At 56.3% G+C, this 12,709-nt stretch overlaps 1 protein-coding gene across 1 annotated transcript; it reads left to right on the top strand.

Annotated features, from left to right (window-relative positions):
• Positions 1-11,413: 11,413 nt before the first annotated feature.
• Positions 11,414-12,292, top strand: CHC_T00000712001 (hypothetical protein). The gene is made up of 2 exons (XM_005710573.1): positions 11,414-11,823; positions 11,884-12,292. The coding sequence occupies exons 1-2, from the start codon at positions 11,414-11,416 to the stop codon at positions 12,290-12,292; spliced, it is 819 nt and encodes a 272-aa protein (XP_005710630.1).
• Positions 12,293-12,709: the final 417 nt, after the last annotated feature.

The following is a 12,709-nucleotide window of genomic DNA, read 5'->3' as shown; positions in this document are numbered from 1 at the left end:
CTTGAGCTTAAGGGAGATACCGGAACTCCGCAGTAAGCTCAAGACGGTATCGAGATGCCTCGCGTGTTCTCCGTGCGTACGGGAGAACACGATCACGTCGTCGAGGTAGACGAGGCATATTTGCCAGCGGACTCCGGAGAGTATTATGGCGAGCGCACGTTGGAAGGTGGCTGGTGCCCCTTTGAGTCCAAACGGCATGCGCAAGTGGCGAAACGTGCCCATGTGCGTCGTAAACGTGGTCTTATCCCGGTCTTCCGGAGCGACGGGGATCTGCCAATAACCGGAATTGCAGTCCAACGTGGTGAAGACGGCTGCATCTCCTAACGAGTCGATGCAGTCGTCCATCCGTGGCAGCGGGTACGAATCCGCTGCCGTCTTCGCGTTGAGACGCCGGTAGTCCACGCAGAACCGAAGAGAGCCGTCTTTCTTCGGTACGAGCACCACGGGGGACGCCCACTCGGTGCTCGCGGGTTCGATAACCCCTGCGTTCAACATCTTGTTGACCTCCTTCGCGACCATTTCGCGCATGGCCGGGCCCTTCCGATAGGGCATGGAACGAATCGGTTTCGTTCCCGGTTCGAGGGGAATGCGGTGCTAAGTGGCTGGGATCGTTCCAAGCGCACCGCTCCACAGACTCGAATGCTTACGGAGCATCTCGAGCACGTGGCCACGGCGCTTGTCATCATCGATGTATGACAGGTCGATCTCTTTTTCTCAATCCATCGGTGGATTTTCGGGATCCTTTTGCTGGGGGAGTACAGTACCCCTCGCCGTCGGTTGGCCTAAAGGTGACCGTTCGACCGGTTTGACCCCCCTGCCCCCGGTGGTCTCATCGTCGGAGTTGGATCGGCCAACTCCTACCCCACCGACTTGGTCGGTCAAGTCGGTCAGGTGTAGCGCGTGCGCGATCCCCTCGGCGACCTTACGTTCGGGAGTGAGGATCGCGAGGGGGTTGCACTTCCCGTATCCCACGACGGTGTGCTTCGAAAGCCTTCTTTCTCGTCGTGAGAAATTCGCGACGATGAAGTCGAAGGTCTGATTCGGTAGGACCTCCGCGACGCCATTCGTCAGCCTGACTCCATGTCGGTGTTGGAGTGAGGGCTTGGGTTCCAGGAACACGAGGCCCCTCCCCGCGGTTGTCACATGCACGCGGGCTTGTGACATCGCGGGGATGGTAACCCAGCGGGCGATTCGGATCGCTTGCGGGGCCTCCTCGCGTACGTCTGGCCGACCCGTGTGTCGCCCGTGTCGCCTGGTAGGGGGAGTCGACTCCCCCTTTCCGTCAACGATGGCGACGGAACCGCCTTGGCGTAGCTCCATTCGTTGAGCTTCGATGTCGATACACCGCACGTGCGTATCGATGAAGGCCGTGCCGAGAAGGACCGGCACGGCGAGCTGGTCCGCGACTACGAACGGAATTCGGAACACCGTGTTCCTCAACCGCACCGCCAGGCGGACGACGGCCGAAAGCTTGAGGGGGTTGCTATTCGCGCCTGCCAATCGTGGCAGAGGTGCGTCGTGCACGACGTAACGCGTCCAATCGGGGGGAAGGTCGGCCTTCCTCACCAGATTATACCCCGAGCACGTATCAACAGCGATCGTGCGGGGTTTGAATGCATTTCCCTCTGTGGCTATCGAGCCGAGGACGTTGTAGATCTTCGACGTCATAAGGCAAATGACACCGTCGACAACCTTCGGGGCGACCTTATCGGTGAGGTCGTTCCGTCGGGGCCTTCGGTTTCGGTGCTGGCCCCGCTTGCGTTTCCTTCTCCCCCTTCCTTGGGGCGTCCGCGGATCAGTGACGCCCCTCCGATTACTCGAGTCCGTACGACACGGACCTCTCTCCGGCGACCTTGTGCTCGCGGGAGTCAGGGGGTCGACCAAATCTTTTCGGTCGTCGTTGCCCCCGTCGCCATCGTTACGCCTCACCGGGACGTCGGCTGTCCCCGTGTCTTGTGCTCCTAACGTCGGGCCTTCGGAGGCCTCGACGTGCGCTCCCTCCTGTATCGGCATTACAGGAGCTCCCGTGCCCGCCTCCGGAAGCGAGGGATGTATTATCGGACAATACCCCCCGTGTCCTTGGCGAGCACGCGGGGTCGGGTCTAGTTCGTTGGGAAAAGACGGCTCACGCGACCGCGTGTACGTAACCGTCTTTACCCTTTTTTCGAACTACCCGTGCTATCGGAGCTAACCTCCTGGCTATCGACGGCCAGGTCCTCTTCCGGTAGCCGGTCGCGTGGGTCGGGACGATTCCCCCACTGCGACTCGGCGGCCTTGGCGAAGTACTCGGGTACTTCCGGGCCTTGACCTGCGGCGTCCGGTCGTCGCAGGATATGGGGGACGAAGCGAGTCGGCTGTCCTTCGTGACCCTCCGTGGGTAGAGGGTACGGATCCTCTACCCAGTCTTGCAGGTACATTATCGCATTTTGTACCTGTTGGGGTAACCGAGAACGGTCTCGGTACCCTCTTTCTCCTTGTCGGGGGTACCTTGTGTCCGCCTGGCGATAGGCGGGTCGGTCCCGACGATCGACTTCGTTACGACGGTACCCGCCTCCACGGGGGGCGAAGCGTGCGCCCCCACCCGTTCGGTTCGGAAAACCTTGACGCGGAGGACGGCCCTCGCCCACCGCTTGCCGGAGGAGATTGCGCGCACCGGGGCGCGTCTCCATCTGGTAGCGGTAGTTCCTGTACGCCGTGAACATTCGTTGTTCCGGCGACAGGAACGGGCACGCGTACATGGCATGCCCGTACGTACGGCATAGCCAGCACACGTACGCGCTGCCGTCCGTTGAGGCGAAGGTCGCCGCGTGCCGCGCCTCCTCATCGGTGAGGAGGGGCACGCGAGGCGCTTCGCCTCCTGCATCTCGGCTCAATATGTCGAGCTCTGCGACCCGGGGGTCCGTACCCCTTGCCACTCTTGGAGTGGCCGCGAAGGCGGTCGCGTAACTCGATGTCGTTCCGGCCGACATCGGTGAGGGGGTTCGTGCCCCCACGGGCCCTGCTCCTTGCGTGATGAGGACAGGGTCGGCCTGCCACTCATCCTCCCCGATATGGAGGGTCGAGGCGGGCGAACTTGTCGCGGCGGACTTCGTAGTCCTGCCAGCCTTCCCTGCCGGTTTCGAATCCGGCAGGGGTAAACCGCGCCGAGCGCGGTACGTTGTACCTTCCGCCGTAGCGATACGGCGGATGGTCGGAAGATCGGTCTTCTGACTGCCTGGCAGCCTTTGCACAGTTTCGGATACTGCGGCACGGGTTGCCGGTGCAAGTCCCCGCACGAAGTAGTGCGCGAGGGACTGTTCGGAGAAGACTGCCGTGCATCGGAACGCGGCAGTCTCGAGTCGGTCAGCAAACGTGCTTTTCGTCTCATGCGATTGCTGTCGCGCCGTAGCGACAGCGTCGTACGCTTCACCTAACACGTCGTCCGTGAGGTAGCGTTTTAAGAATTGATTCACGAGTCCCGGCCAGCTCACGTCGTCGTGGAGCTGGACGGCGCGGAGGCCACGCATCGTATAACTCGTATACAGGTGCTCCGCGTCGCGCTCGAGGAAGTGCGCGAGGACTCGTACCGCAACACCTTCGGTCAGGTGTTGCGCGTTGAAGGTGATCCGGATATCCTTCAAGAACGGCAGCAGCTGGATCGGGTCGGTGCCGTCGAAGCTGCGCATCGTGGGACGGATCCCACGACAGCGTTGGACGTACTTCGCAATCCGTCCCGCGTCACCCGAGGTAACGAGCCTCGAGGTGTTATCCAAGCGGTACATACGATAGTCAGCAACGGCGCTGAACTCTTGGATCATCGTATGTACCGGCTCGAGCTCGGGTTCAGCGGGACCCAGCGTGCCGAAGGAGGTAACCGGTAGCGTACGGACGTCTACCGGACCTGGATGCTCGGCGTAACTCGCCGGCGGGTAGCCGCCCCAGCGGGGATCGACGGAGAACATCGGTTCTCCGGATCCGCGGGCGGCTCCTCCACGGTCCTTTTCGTCCGCGTACGATACGCGGTCCACTTGCCGACTACTTCCGACGATAGGCGGCAAGGCTTGGGTCTCAGACGCGAAGTTCGCGTCTATCGGAGGACGGCTTCCTTCTGCAGTCCGACTGGTAGCGGCACCAGTCGGACGCCAACCCTCGGGGGCGGCGGCGCTCGGAGGTACGGTACCACCGGGCCCTCTCGGGGGGGCACCGGGTAGCCTTTCGGCCATGGTACGTTCCATGTCACGAGCACGCCGACGAGTGGCGTCGAGCTCAGCGGAGAGGTGCGCGAACGCACCCAATTGCTCTGCGGACGGAGAGGTTCGGTCCTCGGGTCGTCTCACCGAGGTCGGCCTCTCAGGGCGACCTTGCCCGGACGGTCCGGGCGAGGCGAAACGGGAGTCTTCGACGAGCACGATCCGCGAGTGTAACTCGTCGATCAGTGCTCGGAGATTCTCTAAGGACTGCGTCACTCTATCGAACCTCCCTTCACGCAGGGAGCGGAGTTCGGCCATACATCGAGTGTATACATGGTCCGATACATCGATCCGGAGGGAAGTACGGACTTCCTCGATGTATTCGGCTATGCGTTCGAACATCGCCGCCGCTCTTTCCTCGGAGGAACCGAGCGACGGTTCGCGGTCACGAGGACCTGCGTCGCCGTCGCCCGACGGGGCGGATGGGGACTGCACAGCGGCCGGACTCAGATCCGCCGCTTCGGAGCGGATCGAGGGCTCAAACTCCTGGCTCATCTCGACGCGATCGGTTCGCGGAGGGAAGCGGAAGTCTTCTCGGAGATCGGACTCCAGGGTCTTCTAGGTCGGGAGACCACTGTAGCATAAACACCCCCAGCGATAGGGGTGTATGCACAGTTCGACCGAGACCCCGTCCGATCGGGAAGACGGGGGTGAAGCGGGACACCAGCTAACGGCACCGGGCGGCGGGCCCGGGTAGCGTGGTAGAGCGGGAACGGGGAGGACGCCGGTACGCGCGAGCGGTTCGACGCCTCGACGCCCCGGCGCGGTACTGGGTAACGATCCAGTACCGACAGGCGGAGGCGGAGCCGGCTCGTGGGCGTACCGCGTGCGTCCTCAACCCGCGCTCGGTGCCGCTCTAAGGTAGTTAGCGAACGCTACCTTAGAATAAGCGGGAAGGCGGACCTTGACGGTCGGTGGGTGACAAGTCCGTCCTTGTCCTCCTCCACCGCCGCCGGTCCGCTCCATATTTAATGTACATAATAACCTATCATAATAGTACAGTACCGATGTACTGTAGCGACGTACTGTAGCGGTCGGTCGACACTGTAATACTGTCAGCCATCGGGGCTGACAGTACACGTGTGTGCGCGCTCTTCGTTCCGCGCGTACACGTGTACACGTGCCCCCCTGTACTTGGGGGTACACGTGGTGGTACTGTAGAGCATCGAGCCCTACAGTAACCGATCCGATTCTGAGTTGATCTAATCTAAAATAAAGCCCCAGGGGGGGGTTATACTACACATCCCTTGATCGTTGGGTGGACAGACGGTCAAGGTCTCGCCGCGCTTCACGAATGAGAGTACATTCCTCTGCTCTAGCGCCTCGTGACGCAATGCGATCCCCTTCGCGCCGTGCATCTCGCAGGGGGGTTGTTCCTTCCTCTCTAGCGCCCCGTGTCGCAATGCGATGCGCTTCGCGCCGTGAATCTCGGAGGGGGTTGTTTCTCCCGCTCTGCGCGCCCTTGCTCTCTCCCTGCCTCGACGGAGACGCTCTTCGCGCTGCTCAGGAGTCTCTGCCGCTCTTCGTGCTGCAGTACGTTCCCGGTTGGTTCGGCGACGCGCTGCAGTCTCAGATTCGGTTTGTTGAGCCCTCTGGATTCTCGCATGGTCTCCACCTGCCTCACGACGTGCTTGAGCATCAGCTTCAGTCTCTTGCGTTTTTCTTGCTCTTGCACGCGTGTTTCTTTGCTGCCTTTTTGCTTCTGCCACGTCTTCATCCGCTGGTCCTGCCATTTCCGTTCTGCTCGGCGCGCTATTGAAATCCTTGTAAGTGCAGCTAGGGTTGACGCACGTGCGAGAGGTCCGTTGTAGATCGCTATGAGTCGTGGCAAGCAGTCCTCAAAGGTCTAAACGCAACGTCAGCCAGCTAGGTAGTCCGCGAGAGCACTTTGCAAAAGAGTAGCAATAGGGCCTTAATTTTCTTGTACTATCCCGTGATGGATCGGGGCTTACGCTTGTGCTTCTTGCCCGCCAGATATCGCCTGAAGTCGTGTGCAGTGGCAACTGTGCACGCACACACCTCACAGCGGAATGTGCGGCCCGCTTGATTCACTTGAGCCACGTGCCCCTCAGTATGCGCATACCCGTCCCACAGTACCGCGCGCGAGCAATGAAAGTTGAAGGTGTCACAAGTGTATACAGGAACACTGCGCAACACAGCGGTGAGAGATGGCAACGTGCGCGTACGCGGCCGCTCGATCGCACGTGGCACACGTAGCCCACGAAACGTAGGAATGACAGGCGGAGGTAAACGTGTAAAACGTGGGACCGTTGCGCGCGGTACACGTGGTGCGGGTGCTGGCGCAGGGGCCGGCGGAAGACGTGGTACACGTGGGAGAGGGGCGCCCGGTACACGTGGGGCTGGCGCCGGGGCAATCTGGGGGACGTGGACACGTGGGGCGGGGCGCACAGGGCGGGGCTGGATGAGCTACGTTGACACGTGTCGACGCGGTGGGGGACTCGGAAAAGTTCAGACGGATCGGGGTAGCGGCGCGGCGCGCGACCCGCAATTCTTGACGTTCTTTTTGAGTAGACACTTCGCAGAAAAAGAAACACACCGTATATAGTCAGTAAGCGTTCGCGTGCGCTCAAATGCCGCGGGCAGCAAGCTGACCGGAGCAATGAGGACAGTTATTAACTTACGCACTTCGCGTAGACGGTGTGCGCGGGGATCGGTAGCGAACGCAAAGCGGATCGAGACTGTATTTTTTATTTTTCTGTACTGTAGTGTAGCATTCAAAATTTAAATTTGTACTGTACTTGTACTGTACTGTAGTGCTACGATCGTGCCTAAAGCCACCACGTGTCCCCGTGGCAGACCTGGCCTGCGGCCAGGTCCCGCCCGTGGCCGCCACTTGTCACGGCAGCGCCCCTGTGCGCCAATGGCAACGCGGGAACGCACACACACACAGACAGACAGACAGACACGGAAATTAGTATTAGTGCAGGACTGGAAAGCGATAACAGAGATTCCACAACTTCCTCTTCACCCTCAAATTCTTACTGAACGCTTGCGTCGAGAGTGTACTACTCATTGCCGCTCCGAATCTCGCCCCAGAAGTCGGAGAAGAACGTTCAGGCTGTGGGGGAGACAGCGGGGCTGGGGATTTTGGTTCAGCTGCTGACTTTGTACGGCGATTTTCCTTCGAGAATGGCATCTGGGCTCGACTGCAGTCCCCCTTTTCCTTCTTCTCAGCTTTGAGATGCTCTCTTTTCTGCTTTCGATTATATCGTCCAAAGTCAAGTACAGAGCAGGTGTACCTTTTTGTAACTCCACACTTTTCTCGCGCCCTGCGTTCGAACTTTTTATGTTCGAGAAACGCGTGCTTATCATAACGATTTTATTCACACTTCTGCTTTTGCGCAAAAGCATTTCCACAACCCTGAGTCCCGTTGTGGCGTCTTTGGCAGCCTCCAACGTTTTTTGAGCTGACGAAAAGTCTGGTTGTCGGGGTCCCGGGTTCTATTTGTGACATTTAGGGAAGTGACTTTGCCACTTTTTGGGTCACATGTGACCGCATCTGGTGCTGGTCTCTTAAACCTGTTAAGAAAAGAGTAGTCCATCGGCCATAACCCCGACTTTTCGAAGCTTAACTTAATCTTATCTACCGTGATTCCACTGTAGGCCAACATCGCCACCATCAGATTTGCACGCACACTTCGCATGTCGAGCGTTGTTTGTTTATGAAGCAGGTCCCGGTATTTGCGCATCCCTTTTTTGAATGCACTGTTTATGTCCTGGTCGCAGGGTTGCAAGAAGTGAGTCGTGTTTGAGGGAGACTGAACGACTTCGCACTTTTTTTGCTTGCACAACTCAAGCCACTCGAAACCTTCTCGTGAGGAGTGACTGTCAAGAGTCACACTGTAGGAACGCTCCAGGGGTAGGGTCTTCCTCACAAATGTATCCACATGCTCTATCACAAAGGAAATGAGTCTCTTTTCCATACTTCCCCTGTCTGTTGTCATTATTACGGTTCCCTTCTCAAACCACATTTTTTGAGACAACCTACTAGTTTGCACGGAAGGGCATATTCTTTCGGTCTGTTTGAGGGGAGAGACCCATCCGCTCATTACATTTTTTCTTCTACAATGAAAAAGGGAGGAATTTTGCGACCAGATGCCGAGGCGGCCACCACAATCGTTATTTGCTTGTTGTGTTTTCTTACCAAGCCAAATACCCACCGTGATTGGTGCGTGAGGACCCAAATACTTTAGTTCTTACCCCCTATTGACATTCCACAGCTGTCTCGTCGAGGTTCCAAAGGCGGGAGGCGTCGTTGAATATACCAGGATTAGCATGTTGGGCTTCTTTCAACGCATTTGAAAAGGTTGACACATGGGTGAAATATTCAGCGGCCTACTTTGCGACGTCTTTGTTCTCACTTTGTCGATAAGTGATGTCTCTATTCACAGCACGCCAATGGCGGATGGTGTCTTGAGACGGACTGCCAAATTCTGTGCGAAATCCTGGACGTTCGTCAGACGCTATCTGAGTCATCATATTTCTCACATCACCGTTTGAGAGTGCAAAACCCTTTTCTGCCGCGTATACAATCCTTTTCTTTATCAAGGCTGACTCTTGTTCAGTAAGAACTGTGCGGCGTCCTCTGGGGTGAGCTTCTGGCGAGAAAAGGGCGTTGAGTTTGGATTCATCACGCTCTTCGAGGGCGTGATAAATCCGATGTACTATTGGGCGAGGTACATTTGTCGCTTTCACGACGACAGACCGTTTAGTACCTATACGAAGGAGTGTGGTGGCTGGTTCCCGCTGCTTTTTCATGAATGCGTCGCGTTCCTGCCTATTTTTTTCGATTGCACTCTGCATGCACATGTAGAGTCCCATGACGCACGAATACTTATGGTCAAAGTCATGATGTCAGTGCTGTAGAAGACAGTTTTACGAGCGGTGGGACGCCGTGGGGCTGCAGGAGTTTGAATTTTGGCGGAATTCTGCATCGCAGGGCAACGAGGAAGGACGAAGGAACTTGCACGACTATCGCTAGCATGGCAACGGCCTGTTCTTGAGAATCTGGAAGGGTAATTATGGTAAGCGGGAGTGCACGAGGATGTTAGTAGCACTGCTGGAATGCGGTCGCGCGTAGCGGCGAAGGATAACAGGGGAAGAGGGAGGCAAACGTTGGGGATTTCGCGGACGGGGAAAGATCGTCTCGAGATGGTCCTCCAGAGGATTGGCCGGCAAAAGGAGAATGGGTAGCGGATACCCCCGGGGAATCAGGGTGTGTCTTAACAAGCGCTTGTTTGCCCGTGCTTGCCGGTGCTTGCCTGTTTTTCTTGAAGAAATTAAAAAAACATTTTGCACACGTGGGCAGCTGTACAAACTGCTTACACACACTCTCTCTGCAGCTCTGACAGTATTTGTCAGCCATAAATCTAGGGTTACAGTATACATCGCGGCATTCCAATGTGTACGAGCCCGTCAACGTGGTCCGCGGTCTTGCCCTCGCTTTGGTGATCTTCTGCTCCCGAGCAGCTCTTTCGATCTTTCTGTGTCTGCACCTGCACAAATGCTCCGAATTCACACCACCGCCGCCTTCGTAATGATGCAAGCATTTTCTTGCGCAAGAAGAGAGCTTTCAATAGCAGTTAATGGCATACTGCACACCGCCTTACCCAAACCTTATCCACTCTTGCATTTATTCTGCGAACCTTCCTCACTAACAACGCCTCTCACGCCTTCCTTTACTGACTGATTTATTCTAACACTTCACCGACTCTACCGCTCCCCGATCAGCATGCGACACCCAAGCCACAATGATTCCCCCGACCGCCGTCGCCGCGGCCTCGCTCTTAAAGCAATGCTGGCGACATCACTTCTTCTCTCCACTTTGGGTCTACATTACGCAATATCCGAATTTCCGAGGCCCCGCCTGCTGATGAAACCAAAAGGCATGCGTCGTTATTGGAATTTTCTAGAGCAAATCGCATGTTCAGCGATTTGCTGGCCTATCAGATGGGGAGGGAAACTATTCATAAGCTGTTACAACTGGTTAATAATCGTTTACTCAAAAACGAGGAGATGGAAAAGCGTGCTGGACGGGAGACCGTATCACCTGATGCTCGTCTTGGAATCCTTCTTCGCATTATGGCTGGTGAGTCCGTATACGGATGTATGGCACATTTTGAAGTCGGTAGAAGTACAGTGTATCAAGTTTTCAAAGAGACGCGCGATGTACTGAACGAAGCTCTGAGGCTACCTGGACTTCCTGAAGATTTTAATGGTTTGAGGAAGGTTTCAGGCGATTTCCAAACTTCCCGTTCCCCCCCTAACCCTTTGCCCGGCTGTGTTGGTGCATTAGACGGAATAGAGATCAAAATCAGGAAGCCAGCAACGCATGAGCACCCTGCCACGTACTACTGCAGGAAAGGTTTCTATGCTCTCCCGGTGCAAGCGGTTGTGGACTCAAACTATCGCTTCCTAGATTGTTCAGCGATATGCAGGGGTTCTAAGCACGACTCTCTTGCTCACGCCGTGTCCGCTTTGGGAAGATATTTGGATGAAGGGAATCTGATGGTGCCATTTTGGATCGCGGGCGACGAAGCGTATGTTTGTTCTAACCATTTAAGTGTTCCCATTCCTGGCTCGATTGCTATAGATACAGAAGATGCGTTTAACTTTTATCATTCTTCATTGCGCATGCACGTGGAGCAAGCGTTCGGCATTTTAGTCAAGAAATTCAAGATTTTGAAGATGCTTGAATTCTCTGTTGCGGATTCTGCGAAAGTCATTGTTTTGGCGATGAAACTGCATACTTTTGCGTAGAGCATGGGCAAAAGATAGTTAGTAGAGCGTCTATCAATCAGAAAAGGGTGCTTCAGGAGCACAACATGATGACTGAAACGAGGGAATGGTACAGCGAGAGGAAGCATGCATATGTCGATCTGGCTGGGCGAGTGTAGGCTAGCGACAATACGGATGCTACGCAGAAGAGGAATCTTTTGGTTTCTATCATTGGAGATGGGCGGTTTGTCAGATCTGTGGCTGGGGAGCTTCCAGTCCCGGAATACTTCATGCAATTCGCCTAGCTAAATTTCGTTTTCGTTTATGCTTTGGTTTTTTTTCAGTTGCCTCACTTCTTGCCTGGAAGTGAGGGGTGGTGGCGGGACATTTTTCTTTGCGTGAAGAGCTTTGAATTCCGATGCGGTCTCCTTTGTGGCGGCATCGACATGGCCACCCCCTTCTTCGCCGCCCTGGCCGACTCGCCAGGCTTGGGCACTGACTTGCGCACCGTCGCCCGCCTGTGGCAAGCGATTCTCACAATTGACGACGACGATCTGGAGGACTTGGTTTGCTCCGGCCCGCGACCTCCGTCCATCGCCCACGCATCGTTTCATTTCATCGCCGAACTGGAAGCACGTAGAAAATTGCTCCGCAATTATTCCCAGAATATTGATGGGCTCGAGCGCCGTGCGGGCGCGTCGGAGGAGCGCGTCATCCTTTTCCACGGCTCGTTTCTCACTGCCACCTGCATGCGCGCCTCGTGCCGCGCTAGCTTTTGCGGCTCCGAGATTGCAGTCGAAGTCGCTGCGGGAACTGTGCCTTTCTGTTGGAAATGCGTCCATGGCAAGAAACGATCGTCTTCTATGAAGAGAGACGATTCAGACGACGACGACGGTATGGACGCTTGTTCCGTGAGCGTCCTCAAACCCGACATTGTTTTCTTTGGCGAAAACGTGCCAAAGAATGTTCGTGACAACTTGGAAACAGACGCCCTTAGAGCAGACCTCTTGCTTGTTCTGAGAACAAGTCTAGAAGTCTCCCCTGTCGCTCGTATTCCACAATATTTTCAGTACCAAGTGTCGAGAATTCTTGTCAACCGTGAGATCGTCACATACGATTTTGATGTCGAGCTTTTCGACACTTGCGACTCAGTCGTTGCGGAGTTGCGGAAAGCTCTCAACCTGCGACTTGCTAGTTCGAAGCCGTTAAACGCAGGGATCGATTCTTCCCGGAGCCTCTTTTCCGTCGCTCTGAGGTTCTTTTCAATCCTCATAGCCTCTGCAATGTCGGCTTTGCGGGCCTGCATCCGCAATTTGCGCTTTTGATTGCTGCGCTGCGCACTTTCCCTATTCCGGGCTTTTCTGAGTTCAGCCTTTTTTCTTCGCTCATCCAAGTCGTCCCCAAAAATCTTGCTCACGCCTCCTCACATCGCTGCGGCTGCCGGCGACTGTGAAGGGAGAATAAAACGAGCCATAGGTTGCATCAAAGGCATTGGGGCCAGCGGAACCGGCTCTGACTGCCGTTCGACAGACGTATCCGCGATAGCATTCCCCATACCTTGGTCCATAGAGTTGCCCGATAGTATCGTACTCCCTGAATGGTCAAGCTTTGCGCTCACGCCGCCTCTCTCCAACCGCGCTTCCGCGGCTGGGTCATGGCCTGGGGCGTAGCGCCTTGGTGTTTGATGCAGAGAAGAGGGGAGGAGTGTGGCAGGAAGAGGTGGATGTGGCGGTTGCGACATG

This window comes from Chondrus crispus, genomic scaffold (assembly GCF_000350225.1).
Source record: "Chondrus crispus Stackhouse genomic scaffold, scaffold_588, whole genome shotgun sequence".
In the NCBI taxonomy this organism is placed as follows: domain Eukaryota; phylum Rhodophyta; class Florideophyceae; order Gigartinales; family Gigartinaceae; genus Chondrus; species Chondrus crispus.
The sequence above is the reverse complement of the archived record's forward strand: the minus strand, read 5'-3'. Positions and strand labels throughout refer to the sequence as shown.

Coding starts and splice junctions, on each gene's coding strand:
- CHC_T00000712001 (XM_005710573.1), top strand. CDS start 11,414: ATGGCCACCCCCTTCTTCGCCGCCCTGGCCGACTCGCCAGGCTTGGGC. Junction 11,824..11,883: donor GTCCATGGCAAGAAACGATC/GTCTTCTATGAA, acceptor TTGTTCCGTGAG/CGTCCTCAAACCCGACATTG.